Source organism: Portunus trituberculatus, chromosome 50 (assembly GCF_017591435.1).
Source record: "Portunus trituberculatus isolate SZX2019 chromosome 50, ASM1759143v1, whole genome shotgun sequence".
Lineage (NCBI taxonomy): Eukaryota > Metazoa > Arthropoda > Malacostraca > Decapoda > Portunidae > Portunus > Portunus trituberculatus.
Window position 1 is genome coordinate 31,833,158 of NC_059304.1, and position 15,146 is coordinate 31,848,303.

At 38.6% G+C, this 15,146-nt stretch overlaps 1 protein-coding gene across 7 annotated transcripts in view; it reads left to right on the forward strand.

Annotated features, from left to right (window-relative positions):
• LOC123500151 (N-acetylglucosamine-6-sulfatase-like) overlaps window positions 1–15,146 on the forward strand; it is a 298,128-nt gene that overhangs the window by 228,535 nt on the left and 54,447 nt on the right. For all 7 annotated transcript variants that reach the window (XM_045248838.1, XM_045248837.1, XM_045248834.1 and 4 more), the window contains one exon: window positions 6,000–6,087. In XM_045248838.1, coding sequence (XP_045104773.1) covers window positions 6,000–6,087 — 88 coding nt within the window. The remainder of the gene's footprint in view (window positions 1–5,999; window positions 6,088–15,146) is intronic.

Below are 15,146 nucleotides of genomic sequence, written 5' to 3' on the forward strand. Positions count from 1 at the left end.
AAACTTCACATATCTCTTGCTAAAACAGCTTTTATGAAATTAGGCATTCTGAGGTGTCTAAACCAGTTTTTCTCATATCCCCAACTGGTATTTTTGTACAAGGACTTTATACACCTATGTTTGGAGTACTTTTCACATGTATGTGTATATGTTAAACTCACACAGTTTTAGGATGGAATTATAAGACCATTGTAACTTACCTTGGTAAGTGTGTGATGATTGGGGTTCCTCTTAGGCCGTACTGTCCAGCTATGCATGGTCATGCATGATTTATGGTGTGCTGGTACCAAGGCTCAGATTTCATCTGGAGTTGGAGATGAAAAGGTGATGTGGGGGGGAGCACATCACCAGAAAAACAACCACTCACAAAGCATAACATTGAATTTAGATTATCACAAAGTTGACGAGAATAAATGACAACAAAACCATACACAGATATGTGTTTGCTTGTTTCCCTCCTGCATAGAGAGAGAGAGAGAGAGAGAGAGAGAGAGAGAGAGAGAGAGAGAATTTGACATATGTTAATTAATTTAACATGTCTTTGCTTTGGAGGGCAAACAATAACAAACACGGTCAACAGATTGCATGCAGCACTGCATGATCAGCTGACTGCATGCTGGGGCACCATGCTGCCTCAGTGCCTCAGGAGTGTTCTTTGCAGTTGCAGTTGTTTGGTTGGTGTTTTGTAGTGACGCAGATAATAATATTAATTTTTTTTAGTTATTATGATCACTGCCTAGCGTAGCAGCACACATGGTCACGAGACATACAGACACGTATGGAAGATTCTAGAAGTTCCAAGAGGAAGAGAAAGTATCCAACTCATGAATTAAAAGCCTTAACCCTTATAGCCCATTAGGCACGATTGTGGCTCTTACGTTAGAGCCTGTCAGGCATGATCATGGCGCTTTTCAGAAGCCACGCTCCCATGGTCCAGATATATTTTATATCTGGTCCATATATTTTATATCTGGTTCAGACATATCTTATATCTGGTCCAGATATATCTTATATCTGGACCGTGCTTGCTCCATTATGCCGCACAGTTTGTTTATGCTTGAGGCTATCTGTCATATATCGAGGCCTGTTATTGGCTCATTGCTTTCAAGATGGTGGACACTTAGCCAGTCATGTATCAGCTTTTACAAGGATATGTTTATGGAAGTGTGAGGGTGCCAAGCATGAGGATGGTGAGAGCACTGATGTCAGTATGCTGTATTTTATAATTTTTTATGTATTTCTTGGTGAGATATAAGATATAGTACATGTATTTCCATGGATAAGTAAGCAGTTCAGAAACATATTATGATGCATGACAATATTGGAATCATTATTTTCATCTCGTTATTGGTTTAGATAAGAGTACGTATTGCTGGCTTGATGGAGTCATCTGAGGAGGATTTGTTGATGCTTGTTTCTAACCACCAAGAAGTTGAATTTTCATATTACAATTTTCCTTACTTTGATTTATTTTCCATAATGAATGCAGTATATCAAAGAAAAACTTATTGGCTTATATAAGAGTGTGTGGTGCTGGCTTGATGGAGTCACGAGGAGAATGTGGTGACACTTGTTTCCGACCACAAGAAGTTGAATGTTTATTATACGTATTACATTTTGCTTACTTTCCTGCTTTATTTTCCTATCTTCTATAGTTATAGCACAATAGTAGTAGTAGTAGTATATATATATATATATATATATATATATATATATATATATATATATATATATATATATATATATATATATATTAATAGTATGCAAAAAGTAAGAAATTAGATGAAAAATACAATTTTTTTGGTCTTGTGAGGTGGTTTGGAACGAATTATAATTTTTTCCATAAAAATACATGTCTTTTGATGCTTTGGAGTAAGAACAAAATTTTGAACGGATTAAGTTGTATTCTAAGGCACCACTGTATGCATATGTATATGATACATGTTTATACAACCACAAAAGAAATGGCCGCACCCGTTGATATCACGTCAAATCTACTCTTAACTAAGAACATAAGGTATATAAAGGAGAATATAACACAAATACTGCTATATTTTGTTATTATTAATATATTGTCATATTACCCTTCATTTTCAAGACAGCCGTAACCCTACTTGGCATACTATCAGACAGCTTTGTAAGAATATTTCAAAGTTGCGTCATCCATCAGTCCAGGAATTTGTTCATTAGAGCTTGAATGCCTTGCACTGAAAGTTACCAGTTACTCTTTTTATTTCATACCACACATTTTCCCTGATTTTTCAGTCTGGAATATTCCCTGGCCACCTTATGATGATCTACACAACATTAACTTTATTGCCAATAAACGCCCTCGCAGTTTTTAATGCAGCATATTACGGTAAAGAAATTGACCAGAATTTCCTATATGGGATCTCTAGAGATTACACCAAGTGTTTATGCACGAAAGATACCACTGCACTCAGTCACCACTCACCACCACGGCTCCAAGCTGTCTGGGTGGTCAGTGAGAGGAGGTACTTCTGGTTTTTCCCCTCCTTTATCCTGACATCGTTCATTGTACAGAAGATATCATTCACTGTTTTCCTCTTCCGCTGATCGTCATCACGACAGAATGGGTCCTAGCAAGCTGAGTATGGAAGAAAAGGGCATTGTGTTAGCCTTAGTTTGTGAAGGCTTAAGCAACAGAGAAATAGCAAGAAGAACAAAAAGATCTGAGAAAAGTGTTCGCCATGTGAAGAAAGCAGCCACTACACTGGGAACAGGTACGACTCCATCGAGGAAGAAGGGGACGGGGAGGAAACGTAAAACACAGCCAAGAACGGACAACCTGCTCAAACGAGAAGTACAGAAAGACCCTTTCATTACAGCCAGGGAGTTAAAGGAACAGCATGCTGATGTCCGGGAGATGTAGCAGTTAGGACAATTCAAAACCGGCTACAGAAAGATCTCAAACTGCCGTGTCGCCAAGCTGCTCACAAACCTCTCGTGACGAAGAAGATGCGACAACAGCGACTTGCTTGCTGCAGAAGGTACGGATAGTGGACTTCAGAAGATTGGCGATCTGTGTTGTTTAGCAATGAAAGTGCGTTCAAAACGATATCTAAAGGACAGATAAAAGTGAAACGTCCCATGGGTTCTGATCGCTATGACACTAAGTACACTGCAAAAACTGTGAAATTCCCAGCTGGTGTGATGGTGTGGGGTTGCTGCAGTGGTGAGAAGGGTAGTGATGGATTATATATTTTAGATAAGAATGTGAACATGAATGGTGCCTTATATGTTGATGTTCTGAAAAATCACATGCTGCCATTTTATGAGAAACAAGAGAACCCTTATTTCTTACAGGACAGTGCTCCATGCCATAGGGCAAAGTGTTTTAGAGAATGGTTGTCTGAGAAGAAAATTCAGTTGATTGAGTGGCCAGGGCACAGTCCAGACTTAAATCCAATTGAAAACTTATGGAATGAAATAAAGCGAAAAGTTGGCAAGCTCCCTGTATCGAATGTTGATCTGTTACGTGACAAAATTAGCGCCATATGGAATGACATTGACTTAAGTTACTTCAGAAAATTGTCTGATAGTATGCCAAGTAGTGTTACGGCTGTCTTGAAAGTGAAGGGTAAAATGACAAAATATTAATAAATAACAAAATATAGCAGTATTTGTGTTTTATTCTCCTTTATATACCTTATATTCTTAGTTAAGAGTAGATTTGACATGGCCGCACCCGTTGATAAACGGGTGCGGCCATTTCTTTTGCGCTGACTGTATCTACATGCCATGTATATTTACATGTGTACATGACCTGGTCTAGCCATACGTTTGCCCCATTGACAGCTTTCCACCTCTCACCCAAGTCCATCAAAGCTGGAAAACACTGTATTATCTGAATTATATGTATGATTTACTGTCTAAATCTTTGTGCCACAGTATGCTATGACTATTATGTGACTTTTCAGGTCATGTACAGTGGAGACTCAATACTCAGACATCTAGATAATCAGACTTTTCAGTATTTGAATGCAAAAGTTAGAATTAGTACTCGAAAAAAGTCCCTGCTAGTCGAACGTGGCTGTAAACAAAGGGTCTCTTCCTTCCCGCCCCACCACGCGCCCTATCAGGCCACCGCAACCACTGCCAGTTCATCTTCCACGGCTGTAAGAATAGCATTGTCCTGCACTTTCTCTCTGGAGTACTTTTTTCCATTTAGAAGCTTGCAATGGCAACGAAGAGGCTTGCTAGTGGTGAGAATAAGCCTAAGAGAAAAAATGTAGTGATGACCATTGAGAGGAAAAGGAGATTATTGATAAATACGAGAAAGGAGGAAGAATAACTGCCTTGCAGCTCAGTACTGTATGGCTAAATCTACAGTAGCCACAATGCTGAAGAAGAAGGAGGCCATTAAGGGAGCTGATGTGGCAATTGGTGTGAAAAAGCAATTTAAATGACCTGGTGCAGTGGAAGAAACGGGAAAATTGTTGACTGTGTGGAAAAATGAAAGGTAGATGGCTGGTGATTCTTTGTCAGAGGACATAATTTGTGTGAAGGCTAGGCTGCTGCATCGTGATCTTATTTCTGATACTACCACTGACTCCAGTGGCAGGAAGATTAGAAAGCAAGGCTGCAGGTTAGATATAAGAAAATATTTCTTTAGTCATAGAGTGGTAGACTTCTGGAATGCATTGCCAGAGACGGTTGTAAATAGCACTAGTTTGACAATGTTTAAAAACAGATTAGATAAGCACTTAAATTTATTAGATTTATAATTATGTATAGCACTGCATGATAGTTTTTATAAGAAATTTACTATAGTTAAATAAGACATGATCCCCATGTATGGGGACCACAAATTGTAGAGGATTTCGCTGCAGGACTTAGCCCTGTTAATGGGCCAAATATTTAGAATTAGTATATAATGTATTGTGTACTTGTAAGTGTATCTTTAAGTACTGATGACGAGGTCGCTGTGCGACTGGTACAGGATAACCTAGATGGGCCCTGGTGGCCCTTTGTTATCCTATTATTTATGTTATGTTATGTTATGTTATGTTATGTTATGTTATGTTATGTTATGTTATAGTAGGCAGCCTTGAGACATGGACATGAGACGGAAAATAAAGAGCATAACTTGGGAGTTCCCATGTATTTTCAATGGACGGTTGGCCATGTTTTGGGTGGAAGAGGGTTTAGGTGCAGCAGTGGATTAATAGCACACTGGCTTCACTTTTGTGACATCATGCTACCTTCTGTTATTCAACCTCCTTGGTACCAGCACACCATAAGTCATGCATGATGTCACAGTGTTGGACTACACAGCCGATGAGGAATTAAGCCATATATCTCATTTTAATATTTTTTATAGGTTTTTTGTATCTGTTTAGCTGTATATGACATTGCAAGTTCATTTATACTATGTTGTCTTGCAAAACTTTATTATTTCGATAATGTCATGTATTTTTTGTTCTAGTCTATCCATATTCCTATAAACTATGCAGTACAACTTGATATTCACAAACACTGAAACTTTACCATATCACTTGAAGGAAGATTACGTGCAATCTTGCAGTAGTAGGAATAATGCTATCTGATATTATTATAGCCAAAGGGACATGATATTTTTGGTCAGAGTTTGGGTACATCCATGAACTGTTGATGTCATACCATGAAGCTTGTAATTTCAGAAAACAGATATTGTTGCATACTTTGATTGATTGAACTATAAAAATTACTGTTCACATTGAAAATTCAGCTTCTACTTTTCCATTACATTAGCTTTAAAGATTTTATATATCTATTGTTTGAGCAAACAGGTTCATTCGAGAACATTTTATGAATATCTAACTTTTTCCTTTTATAAACTTTCTACTACTGCCTTTTCTTCTAAAATCTATAGTAATTCATTCATATTTGTATACATGTTCAGAAGGATTTACCTAAATTTTATGTTTTAACAATTCAGTATTTTAAGGATTTTTCATACTATATGAAGCATGACAACAGATCTCTTTTTATGACAGGTCTAGCATATTGACAGGCCAATATGTCCACAATCACTATACCATCAACAACTCTTTGAGTGGACAATGCAATGGACAACACTGGAGGGTAAGTCATAACCTAATCCTTCTCCTTCTCCTACTTTATCTATGAAATTCAGAGGCTTACTGAACTTTAATGACCCAAGAATGCCAGCTGTGTCATCCACACTCACAAGCATAAACTCTACAGGGACAGTGTTGTCATAGATACATGGAACTTAGTTTTCCTAAATTCTTCACAACAAATACTGTGTTTGATGGCATATAGGATGCACCTTTTTTAAAATATTTTGGCTCAACAAAACACAGCATTTAATATGCGAAGCTGAGACCTCCCATAGGCTCCTTGACATTCTCTAACCTAGCTTACGATCACTACTTCTACCTACCTTAACTGAATATATCATTATTTTATGGCTGACATTATTATTATTATCAATATTATTTTTTTAAAAAGGAATTATGGTAAAAATGAAAGCAGTTTAAGCTGTAAGGTTGTGATCCATGTTTATAAACAGCAACTGATCAGGGCCCGTACTTATAAACGCTAAGATGACATCCTTACAGTAAGAAGTCGTCTTAAATCACAAAAATGGCGGAACTTGAGTCTTAAATCCTTAAGACTGCATCCTTAGCCCTAAGAATGCGTCTTACTGCTAAAACACCTCCCGAGGTGGAATAGCAGGCCGTGCGCTCCTAAGATTTCATCCTAAAAGTAAACATGGCCACTCGAGAGGAACCGCACTGCCACCACCTCCGACAGATACGGACGTTTCGTGAGAGGAAGGACGTCCTGAATGAGCTAGATGACCGTGAGCTGGTGAAGAGGTATTGGCAGGATCCTGCTGGTATCATTTTCATGACAAATTTGGTGCGGGAAAGGCTGAAGAGACCAACTGCAAGGAACAAGGCCCTCTCCCCCCAAGATGCAAGTGATCATCACTGCGGTACCTTGCTATAGGAAAGATGCAGCAATGCAGCGCGGATGACTTGAGGCCCTCACAACAGACCATCAGCAGGGTTATCAGTGATACAATGATACAATGCCAACCTCTCTCAATTCGTAAGAAACTCAGAGGAGGAAGGAGGAGTTTCTGCAGATTGCTGGCTTCCCTGAAGTGATCGGTGCCATTGATGGGACGCATGTGATGATTGTGGCTCCTAGAGAATATAAGGTAGAGTTTGTCAACAGGAAGAGATACCACAGCATCAACGTGCAGTTTGTGTTTGATGCTCAGTACCACATTGATGTGGTTGCAAAGTGGCCGGGATCGGTTCACGATGCAAGAATACTTCCTCAAAGTGGACTCTGCACGATATTTGACAACGGCATCGTCCCAGCTGGGTGTCACTTAATGGGAGATAGTGGCTATCCCAGCAAGAAGTGACTACTGACTCCATACCTCAGACCACAGCCTGGAGCACAGTCTTCTTATAACAGGTAAGTTACCGAGTGGTAATGTTTAGATGAAAAGTTATTAATTAATTATCCCACATCACACTAAACACAAAACTAATTATTTACCTCCCATAGTTACACTTTTTCATATAAACTAATATAAAGTGCTAAATTAATTAATTAGGTAATTTGGAAGTATTATTGCAGTTTCACACAATCTTGACCCTTTCCCCCCCAACCTTACTGGATTCCTCCATAAGATGAAATAACCTAACCTAACATTTTGTAAGCTCATTTGGTTGACATTACCCCCCCATTAAGGTAGAGTAACTTAACAATTTGAAACTTGACTAGAACAACTGATAAGATAAAGGTAATTTAACATTGTGTAACCTCCTACCTGGGGAGCTTTGCCCCCTCTGGATCTCCCTTAAAGTAAATTTATCATTAATATCTGACAAGGTAAAATGGGGCATGAAATGCTCCATAAAGTAAAATGTAGACCCTGCAAAGGGCTATGATTATGTAAGGTGTGTTGGTTGAATCACCAATACAACCAGTAAATTTCAAGAAAATTTCCAAATATTTAAGAGTTTCTTCTTTTTTATTCTAAGTTTTCATGTGAATATATTAATCTAACCAATGTTATACTAGAGGTTTTTTTTTTATATGTTTCATGTTTCAGCTATCATGTCACAAATCATTATCAAACAATGAATCTTAACTTAACCTTATACATGACAACCTAAATGTTTGCAGAAATTAAATTACATGCATCATATCACTTTCAAGTACTGCATTGTAATAATTTTCAGGGCCCACAAGAAAACCCACAGCGTTGTTGAGAGAGGCATCGGGCAACTGAAGTGACATTTTCACGTGCTACACAGTGAGATTCGAGTTGGTCCTCCATCCAAGGTCTGCCAAATTGTAGAAGTTTGTGCACTGCTGCACAACATCTGCAAAGCAAGAAACATCATTCTTCCTGAAGAAGAAGAAGAACATCTTCCTGCAGCCGAGGATGGAGGCAACGAGGAGCGACCCCCAGCACGGGAAGTTCAAAGTCGCCATGAAGGAATCCTGTAGAGGGATGAATTTGTTGTGCTTCACTTCAAGTAAGTAACACAACACATAATGCTGATTATAGTAGCATTCTTCAGTTTTTTCCCCTATGTCACTTTGTTATTTATATTTATATGTCTTGTTTTATGTCTTGTTTTGTTGTGTTCACTTATGTTGGTGATTTCATCTTCCTTCCCTCACTCTGCCAGTCACCCACTACTGCAAAGATAGAGTTCTTCACAGATACCACTGTATCACTGTTCAACCTTACAATATTTAAATGGGTTATGATGAATTTGTATCTCAGCAACATATAAAAACATAATTAACACACTTTTACAAGTAACTTAAATGATTCTTTCTTAATTATTTTTTCACTTATTTTTATGAGTGCGGCACTGACTACATAATCAATTGTTCTGTAGTTATATATATATATATATATATATATATATATATATATATATATATATATATATATATATATATATATAATGTGTGATACAACTTCAAGCAGTAAATCAATGTCTTTCTTTTACAGCATTGATGAATGATGAGACACCAGTGCTGAGATTGGTGTTATTCTTATGTAAGTAGTTTTTTTTTTTCTCTTTTTTTTTTTCTCTCTACCAGAAGTAAGTAGATTGTACGTTAGCATATAGAAACTGCAGTTAATTTTGTGTAAACACTTATATTTGGTTGAGTGGTTACAAACAAAAACAAATAGTACATTATTTATATCTTTATTATTTTTTATTTGTTTGTTTCAGATACTCTAGTTTTTGTGTGTAGTACATGTACTTAGCCTGTTCTGCTTCTTGTTTCCTTTCCTGAGCCTTTATAGATTCTTCAAGGAGTGCAAGCTCTAGCTTCCTTTTCTTCTGCAGGTGGATGACCTCCTCCTCATCCACATACACCAGTGATGTACCAGGCAAGTCTGGCCCCTGTTGGTGCCACATCACTGGTGCTGCAAGTGGTGTGCTCCACACCCACTGCCTTGGTCACCACTTCTCTCTGTTGGGCTGCCTCTGCCACTTCCCCAGCATCATCTGCTGCCTCCACACTGCTGGCATCATTAGTTCTAACTTCAGAAACTAAACTGATAATGTTTTTGGTTTTATTGCTAAGGACAAAAGTAATAGAAACCAGTAAATCCTATTCTGTTTGAAGGAAGCCCATGTCTAAGAAACTGTAAATCCCTAAGACTCATTATCATTAACACATTCACCCAATGCAACACCAAACTTATGAAGGGGGAGAAGGGATGGGAATTGAGTTAACATTATTAGTTTTTTTTTCTTCTTTTCTTATTACTGTTTTAGTTGTTTGGTTAAAGAATAAAAAAAAAAAAAAAAAGAAATTTTCTCAACACTAGATAACAAATTTACCATTATGTTTAACTGTAAGTTGTAAACTAAATGGGAACACAAGTATTTTGAATTCCAGACATTTGAGATAACATTGTGGCCTAATATTGCTATATCTACAAGTGGCTTATCCTTTGTTAAGGAAGGTGCATTCAATGATGTTCTCCTTAATGGTACACCCATGAATAGAGACACTCTTGGGGTCCAAAATCTTAATGATCAACTCATTGAGCTGGGAGAGAGGAGGGTTGGCAGGAGGTCCACCACCTGGAAAGTATAATATAATCATATTTCTACTGAATTGCAAATACAAATAAATAATTTATAAAGAACATATTTTCACATAACATATGTAAGTCAGATGTGTGGTTGGAGTAATATTATTTAACAGGTAGACACTGCATCATAATTAGTGTGTGCAATAAATGCATCCACTTCACAAAAAAATAAATAAATAAATGCAGGAAATGTCTGGCACTTTATATTAATCACTAGTACAAAACTTTCAATGTTGCTGCTTCCTTACTTAAAACAGGAAGTTTACTAAAATTTATTCCTTAAAGTGGTTAGGTTCCATGATCTAAATCTCAAGTGACCTTAACAATAGACCTGCTGAAACTTAGTATTTACTCAAATACTAGTAAGCTTCCTTGCAAAAATAAATAACCATAAATAAATAATTTTCTTTAAATGAAATTGCCTTACCTATTCAGTGCTTAAAAGGAATAATAAGATAAATCAGATCTTTTGTTAGGGTAAAACTTTGAATTTCTATCAAGCTCAAAAATATTAAAATCTTGCAACTCACACACAAATATAACACAAAAAATAACTCCCAAATTAATAACTCTTGCCTGTGGCAGTCATGGCTTCTCTCTGCTTACTGGCATTCTGTCTTGCCTCAGATTTTATAGTCTGCCAATGTTTCTGGCACTCCTCAGTGCGGAGAATGTCTGACACAGGAGACACCTCCTCACTATTGCTCCTCCAAGCAGCATTTCTGGCTTGCTTGGAGCAGCTAGCTGTGAAGAAGTCGCTCCGGAGCATTTTTGCGAGAATTTTGTATAGGTGGGCCAGATGAAGGCGTCCAGTTCGTCTTCCTGTTCCTCTTCTTGTCTTCAGTCTCTTGGGTAGCCATGGTGCGCAGTTGAAGTTGGCGCCAAATGATTATTGTTTTGACAAGATGACAACAAGTGGTAAATAGATACCTTCAATTATCAAGGTTGATTGTTGAAAACTAACTAAATAAATATATTTTTTGAAAATATAATTTTTACGCATTTTCACCCGGTTTTTTGCGAAATTCCTCTAAAAACATTACATAACGTCTGCTCATGTTAGCGGTTAGCGGTGTAAGTGCCTAAAGACGGTTACTTAACAAAGCATCTTTGTGGAGTTTTATAAGTACGGCCCCAGAACCCTGACTCAATGCCATCTGGCAGTGAGGACTAACACCAACTTCATGATCATAAAGTTGATAGTGAAAGAAAAGAGGAATATAGGAAAAAAGTTGATTGTGAAAAGAGAAAATAAATAAACTTACAACAACAAAAGTGAGAAAACTACATCAGAGAGACCATTGCAAAGATTATCCTCTAACTCTACATCCGGTGCGAAGTCTGATCCAGGGCAGGATTCAGTAACTTTCCCTACTTTAGCATTAAGTTCAAAGAAAAGATAAGGAGTCCATACGAACTTCCCTTTTCAGCGGAGTTTCACTTCTCTGGCAGTAGTCTCCGCTAGAGAGCATTGGTGCCTTTCCTTCAGACAATAGCACCGTTTTTTCCTCGAGGAACATCAACTAATCAGCAGCTGGTAGAAACAAATAGTGCATCATAATCACATGATACAAGAGATAGCAGTGCCAGTGGAACCCAAAAGAATGTTGCAGAGCAACTTGTCCCAGCCCATTGCCAACTCACTTGTTGTCAACTTGGCTCACTTATACCAACTTGGACCACTGTGTGTATCAAAGCAGCCCTTTGTGTGTATCATCATTATTACTAATGGAAAGCATGATCTACAAGTTACGAAACATATTTTTATTACTTCATTAACGTCGATGAGTTTAAAAGGTGGGAATCAGTCACTGCCAAACATTATTATATGTATACAAGTGAAATAAAACTCATTCTTACATTACATTGTTCTTACATTACATTGTCACTGTCAGGCTCTCTCTCTCTCTCTCTCTCTCTCTCTCTCTCTCTCTCTCTTTCATGTACATCACTGCCAGGCACTCACACTTCCTAGGTCATTGCTTAACACTGTACACATTATCACCAAAAGTCACCAAAAAGACTATTAGCACTATCAGTGACCATCTTTCTAGATTCAATATATTAGTATATGGATCTCAATCTCCTTTCGTCATCAGACCACTGTCATACGATAATCTTACTTACAATTAGGCTACATATTTCACTCTCCTTTCCTTTTCAGCTGCTACTATCATGTGCTAATACACTAGTATTTTCATATATAGAGTCTTTCATTGTTTCTCAGGCCACTTATGTGCGTATGTCATCTGTACTTCTTTATTTCAATCTACATCTTCTAACTTGTGGCATCATCAATAGGCATTTTCAGTAACACTCTGCAAAAGGTGAACGGTCCTAAAAGCATTCGCCCCAAAGGCGAACGCTTTTCAAGATATGTTCGCTTGTGTTAGCTCTCAGAGTCACATGATAGCGAACACTTATGCTAATTGGCTGTGAGCACTCTTGAGACATCTGGGACTACGCACTGGCTGGACCATGGTTCACACTTGTTCACACTACTCATTTCAAAGCTTGTGACTCCGACTTTGACTTTCAGTTACGTGAGAATCTCGTAGGTTACACATTATCCAAGCACATGAATTGTAAAATATAAATATGATAGGATATTTGCATTGTTGCTTGATAATGACATACGGTTATAGCAATATTGCGGAAGATTTGGGTATATTTTTCAATGGTGGTGCTCTGAAAACTTTGGGCGAATGAACACACAACTTCATGGCTTTTTTGACAGTGCAACAATTTGAGGAAATCCACAGCAAAAATGTCTCTGCCAATGTAACTACTGAATGACAAGCAGTCACTAGTGGTGTAACGGCTTATCTGGCATATTGTGTATTAATGGATACTGGGTATATTACCTGTAATACCTTATAAAGTAGGAAAATGTGACAGGGGAAGTGATACCTGGGATCTTAAGGGCTCTCTATTCACCTCTATTATTTGGTCTCAACACCGCCATATGCGCTCACGTATTATAAAACAATTTAGTCAATCTTTTTAAAGGTCCGTTTCACATACAAACACAAAACTCACATATGTAGAAGGCTTGGTGACCTTGCCGTTAACATAAAAAATCATTGAGTTGCAAGCGTCTAGTTTGGCCGTCAGTTTCTAAGTCCAGCGAGCTCTGCACCAGTCAAGAGTAAACACTGAAATGATTTTCAATTGTTTATAACAGATTTGTGGGTATAAACAGGGATTTGTGGGTAGTGGCATATAAAGATTTCATGGTATTTATAGAGCTAATCCCTCCAATCACGCGCTGCCACTTGAGAAGCGTAACGTTATAATTTTTTAGGTTCCTTGTTAGCACTAGGTTAACACCTATACGGAAGGGGGTGCAGCCCCCCCCTCCGTATAGGTTAGCTTAGGTTAGGTTATGATAGGTTAACGCCTTCAGTCCGGGGACGTATATATACGTCATGGTGGCTACGCGCACCAGTCCGGTGACGTATATATACGTCCAGAAGCCTTAGCTCCAGTCCGGGGACGTATTATTACGTCTTGTGGGCCATAAGCGTTTTAGATGAGTGTACCCAAGAAAACCAGCAGTCATTCGTTCTCTTAGATATGTATATTATCTAGGAAAATGAATATATGTAACTATTATATCGCAGACAAGAATAAGTTTTCGCATGAAGGTTTATTTTTTCTCTGTTTCGTCAACTTTAGCAGCGACAGCCACCAGCTTACTGATGGAGAGAGAGAGAGAGAGATCATGTTCGTCACCCCCATCCTCCACTATCTGGTGATAATTCCTCTCTCTCTCTCTCTCTCTCTCAGTGTTTCCATTCGTAGTTTTTTGCAGGTTTTCGTGTGTGTATTTCACCTCGGTCGCCTGCTGGTCACCCAGCCAGTCTTCCCCATTACGGAGCAAGCTCAGAGCTCATAGACCGATCTTTGGGTAGGACTGAGACCACATCAACACACAACACACACCGGGAAAGCGAGGCCACAACCCCTCGAGTTACATCCCGTACCTATTTACTGCTAAGTGTGTGTGTGTGCTGACATATTGAAGCTTCTCTCTCTCTCTCTCTCTCTCTCTCTCTCTCTCTCTCTCTCTTCGCTCGCAATTTATTTCGCGTTTGAAGTAATGTATATTTTGCATGACAGGTATATGTTGTCATTTGCTACACATACTGGCATGCAAATGCTAGATATATTAGGGGACTCTTTTCAACAATAAATAACAGTGTTTACCGCAAATGTAATGCTTCACTCTGATATAAGACGCTTTAGGCTATCTGTACTGTTACGTTCACTGGTTAAACTGGTAAGATTGGCATCGGGGAGCCGGTGAACAATAACAATAAAAAAAAAAAAACACACTGCAGGTTCAACTGGTGAGGAAATGCAAATGGGGCACTTTAAAAAGCTATTTTAAAAACCCATAATGAAACTGACACACATAGATATAACATGAGACATGAAACACATATATAACATGAAACAGGAAAATGACATACACATATACATATAACACAGTAATAAATACAACAATAAAGAACCCAACTTAATACCTAACAATAATCTTAATCCTATATGGAGGCAATGTGGAAAACACGGACAAGGGGAAGTGATACTTATGCGGTGTCGCAGTGGTGAAGTGCTGGGTGATGGTTGATCCCACGGTAGACCCAAGAGGCGTTGTGTTCACTGGTTGAGGCCTGGACCTCAACTGACTTCCAGAAAGCCAAGAGCTGGCTTAACACTTCCGGTTGAGTCGAATGGGGCCGCGTGAATCCAACTTCGGGACAGTAGCGGGCTTCATGAAACGGTGACGTGGAGGGTTCATGAGACGGTGGCGTGGAAGGTTCACGAGACGGTGACGTGGAAGGGAGGCGGAGAGGTGGCGAACGAGGTAACAAGCGGAGGAGGTGATGGTAGTGGAGTATGTTACGGGCGGGCCGTAACATTTCCTCCCCTAAGACCTCCGTAATGGGCTCATGAAGGAGGTGAGACGGAGATCTTGATAAGGCGTCGGCGATGATGTTGTCCACCCCTTGATATG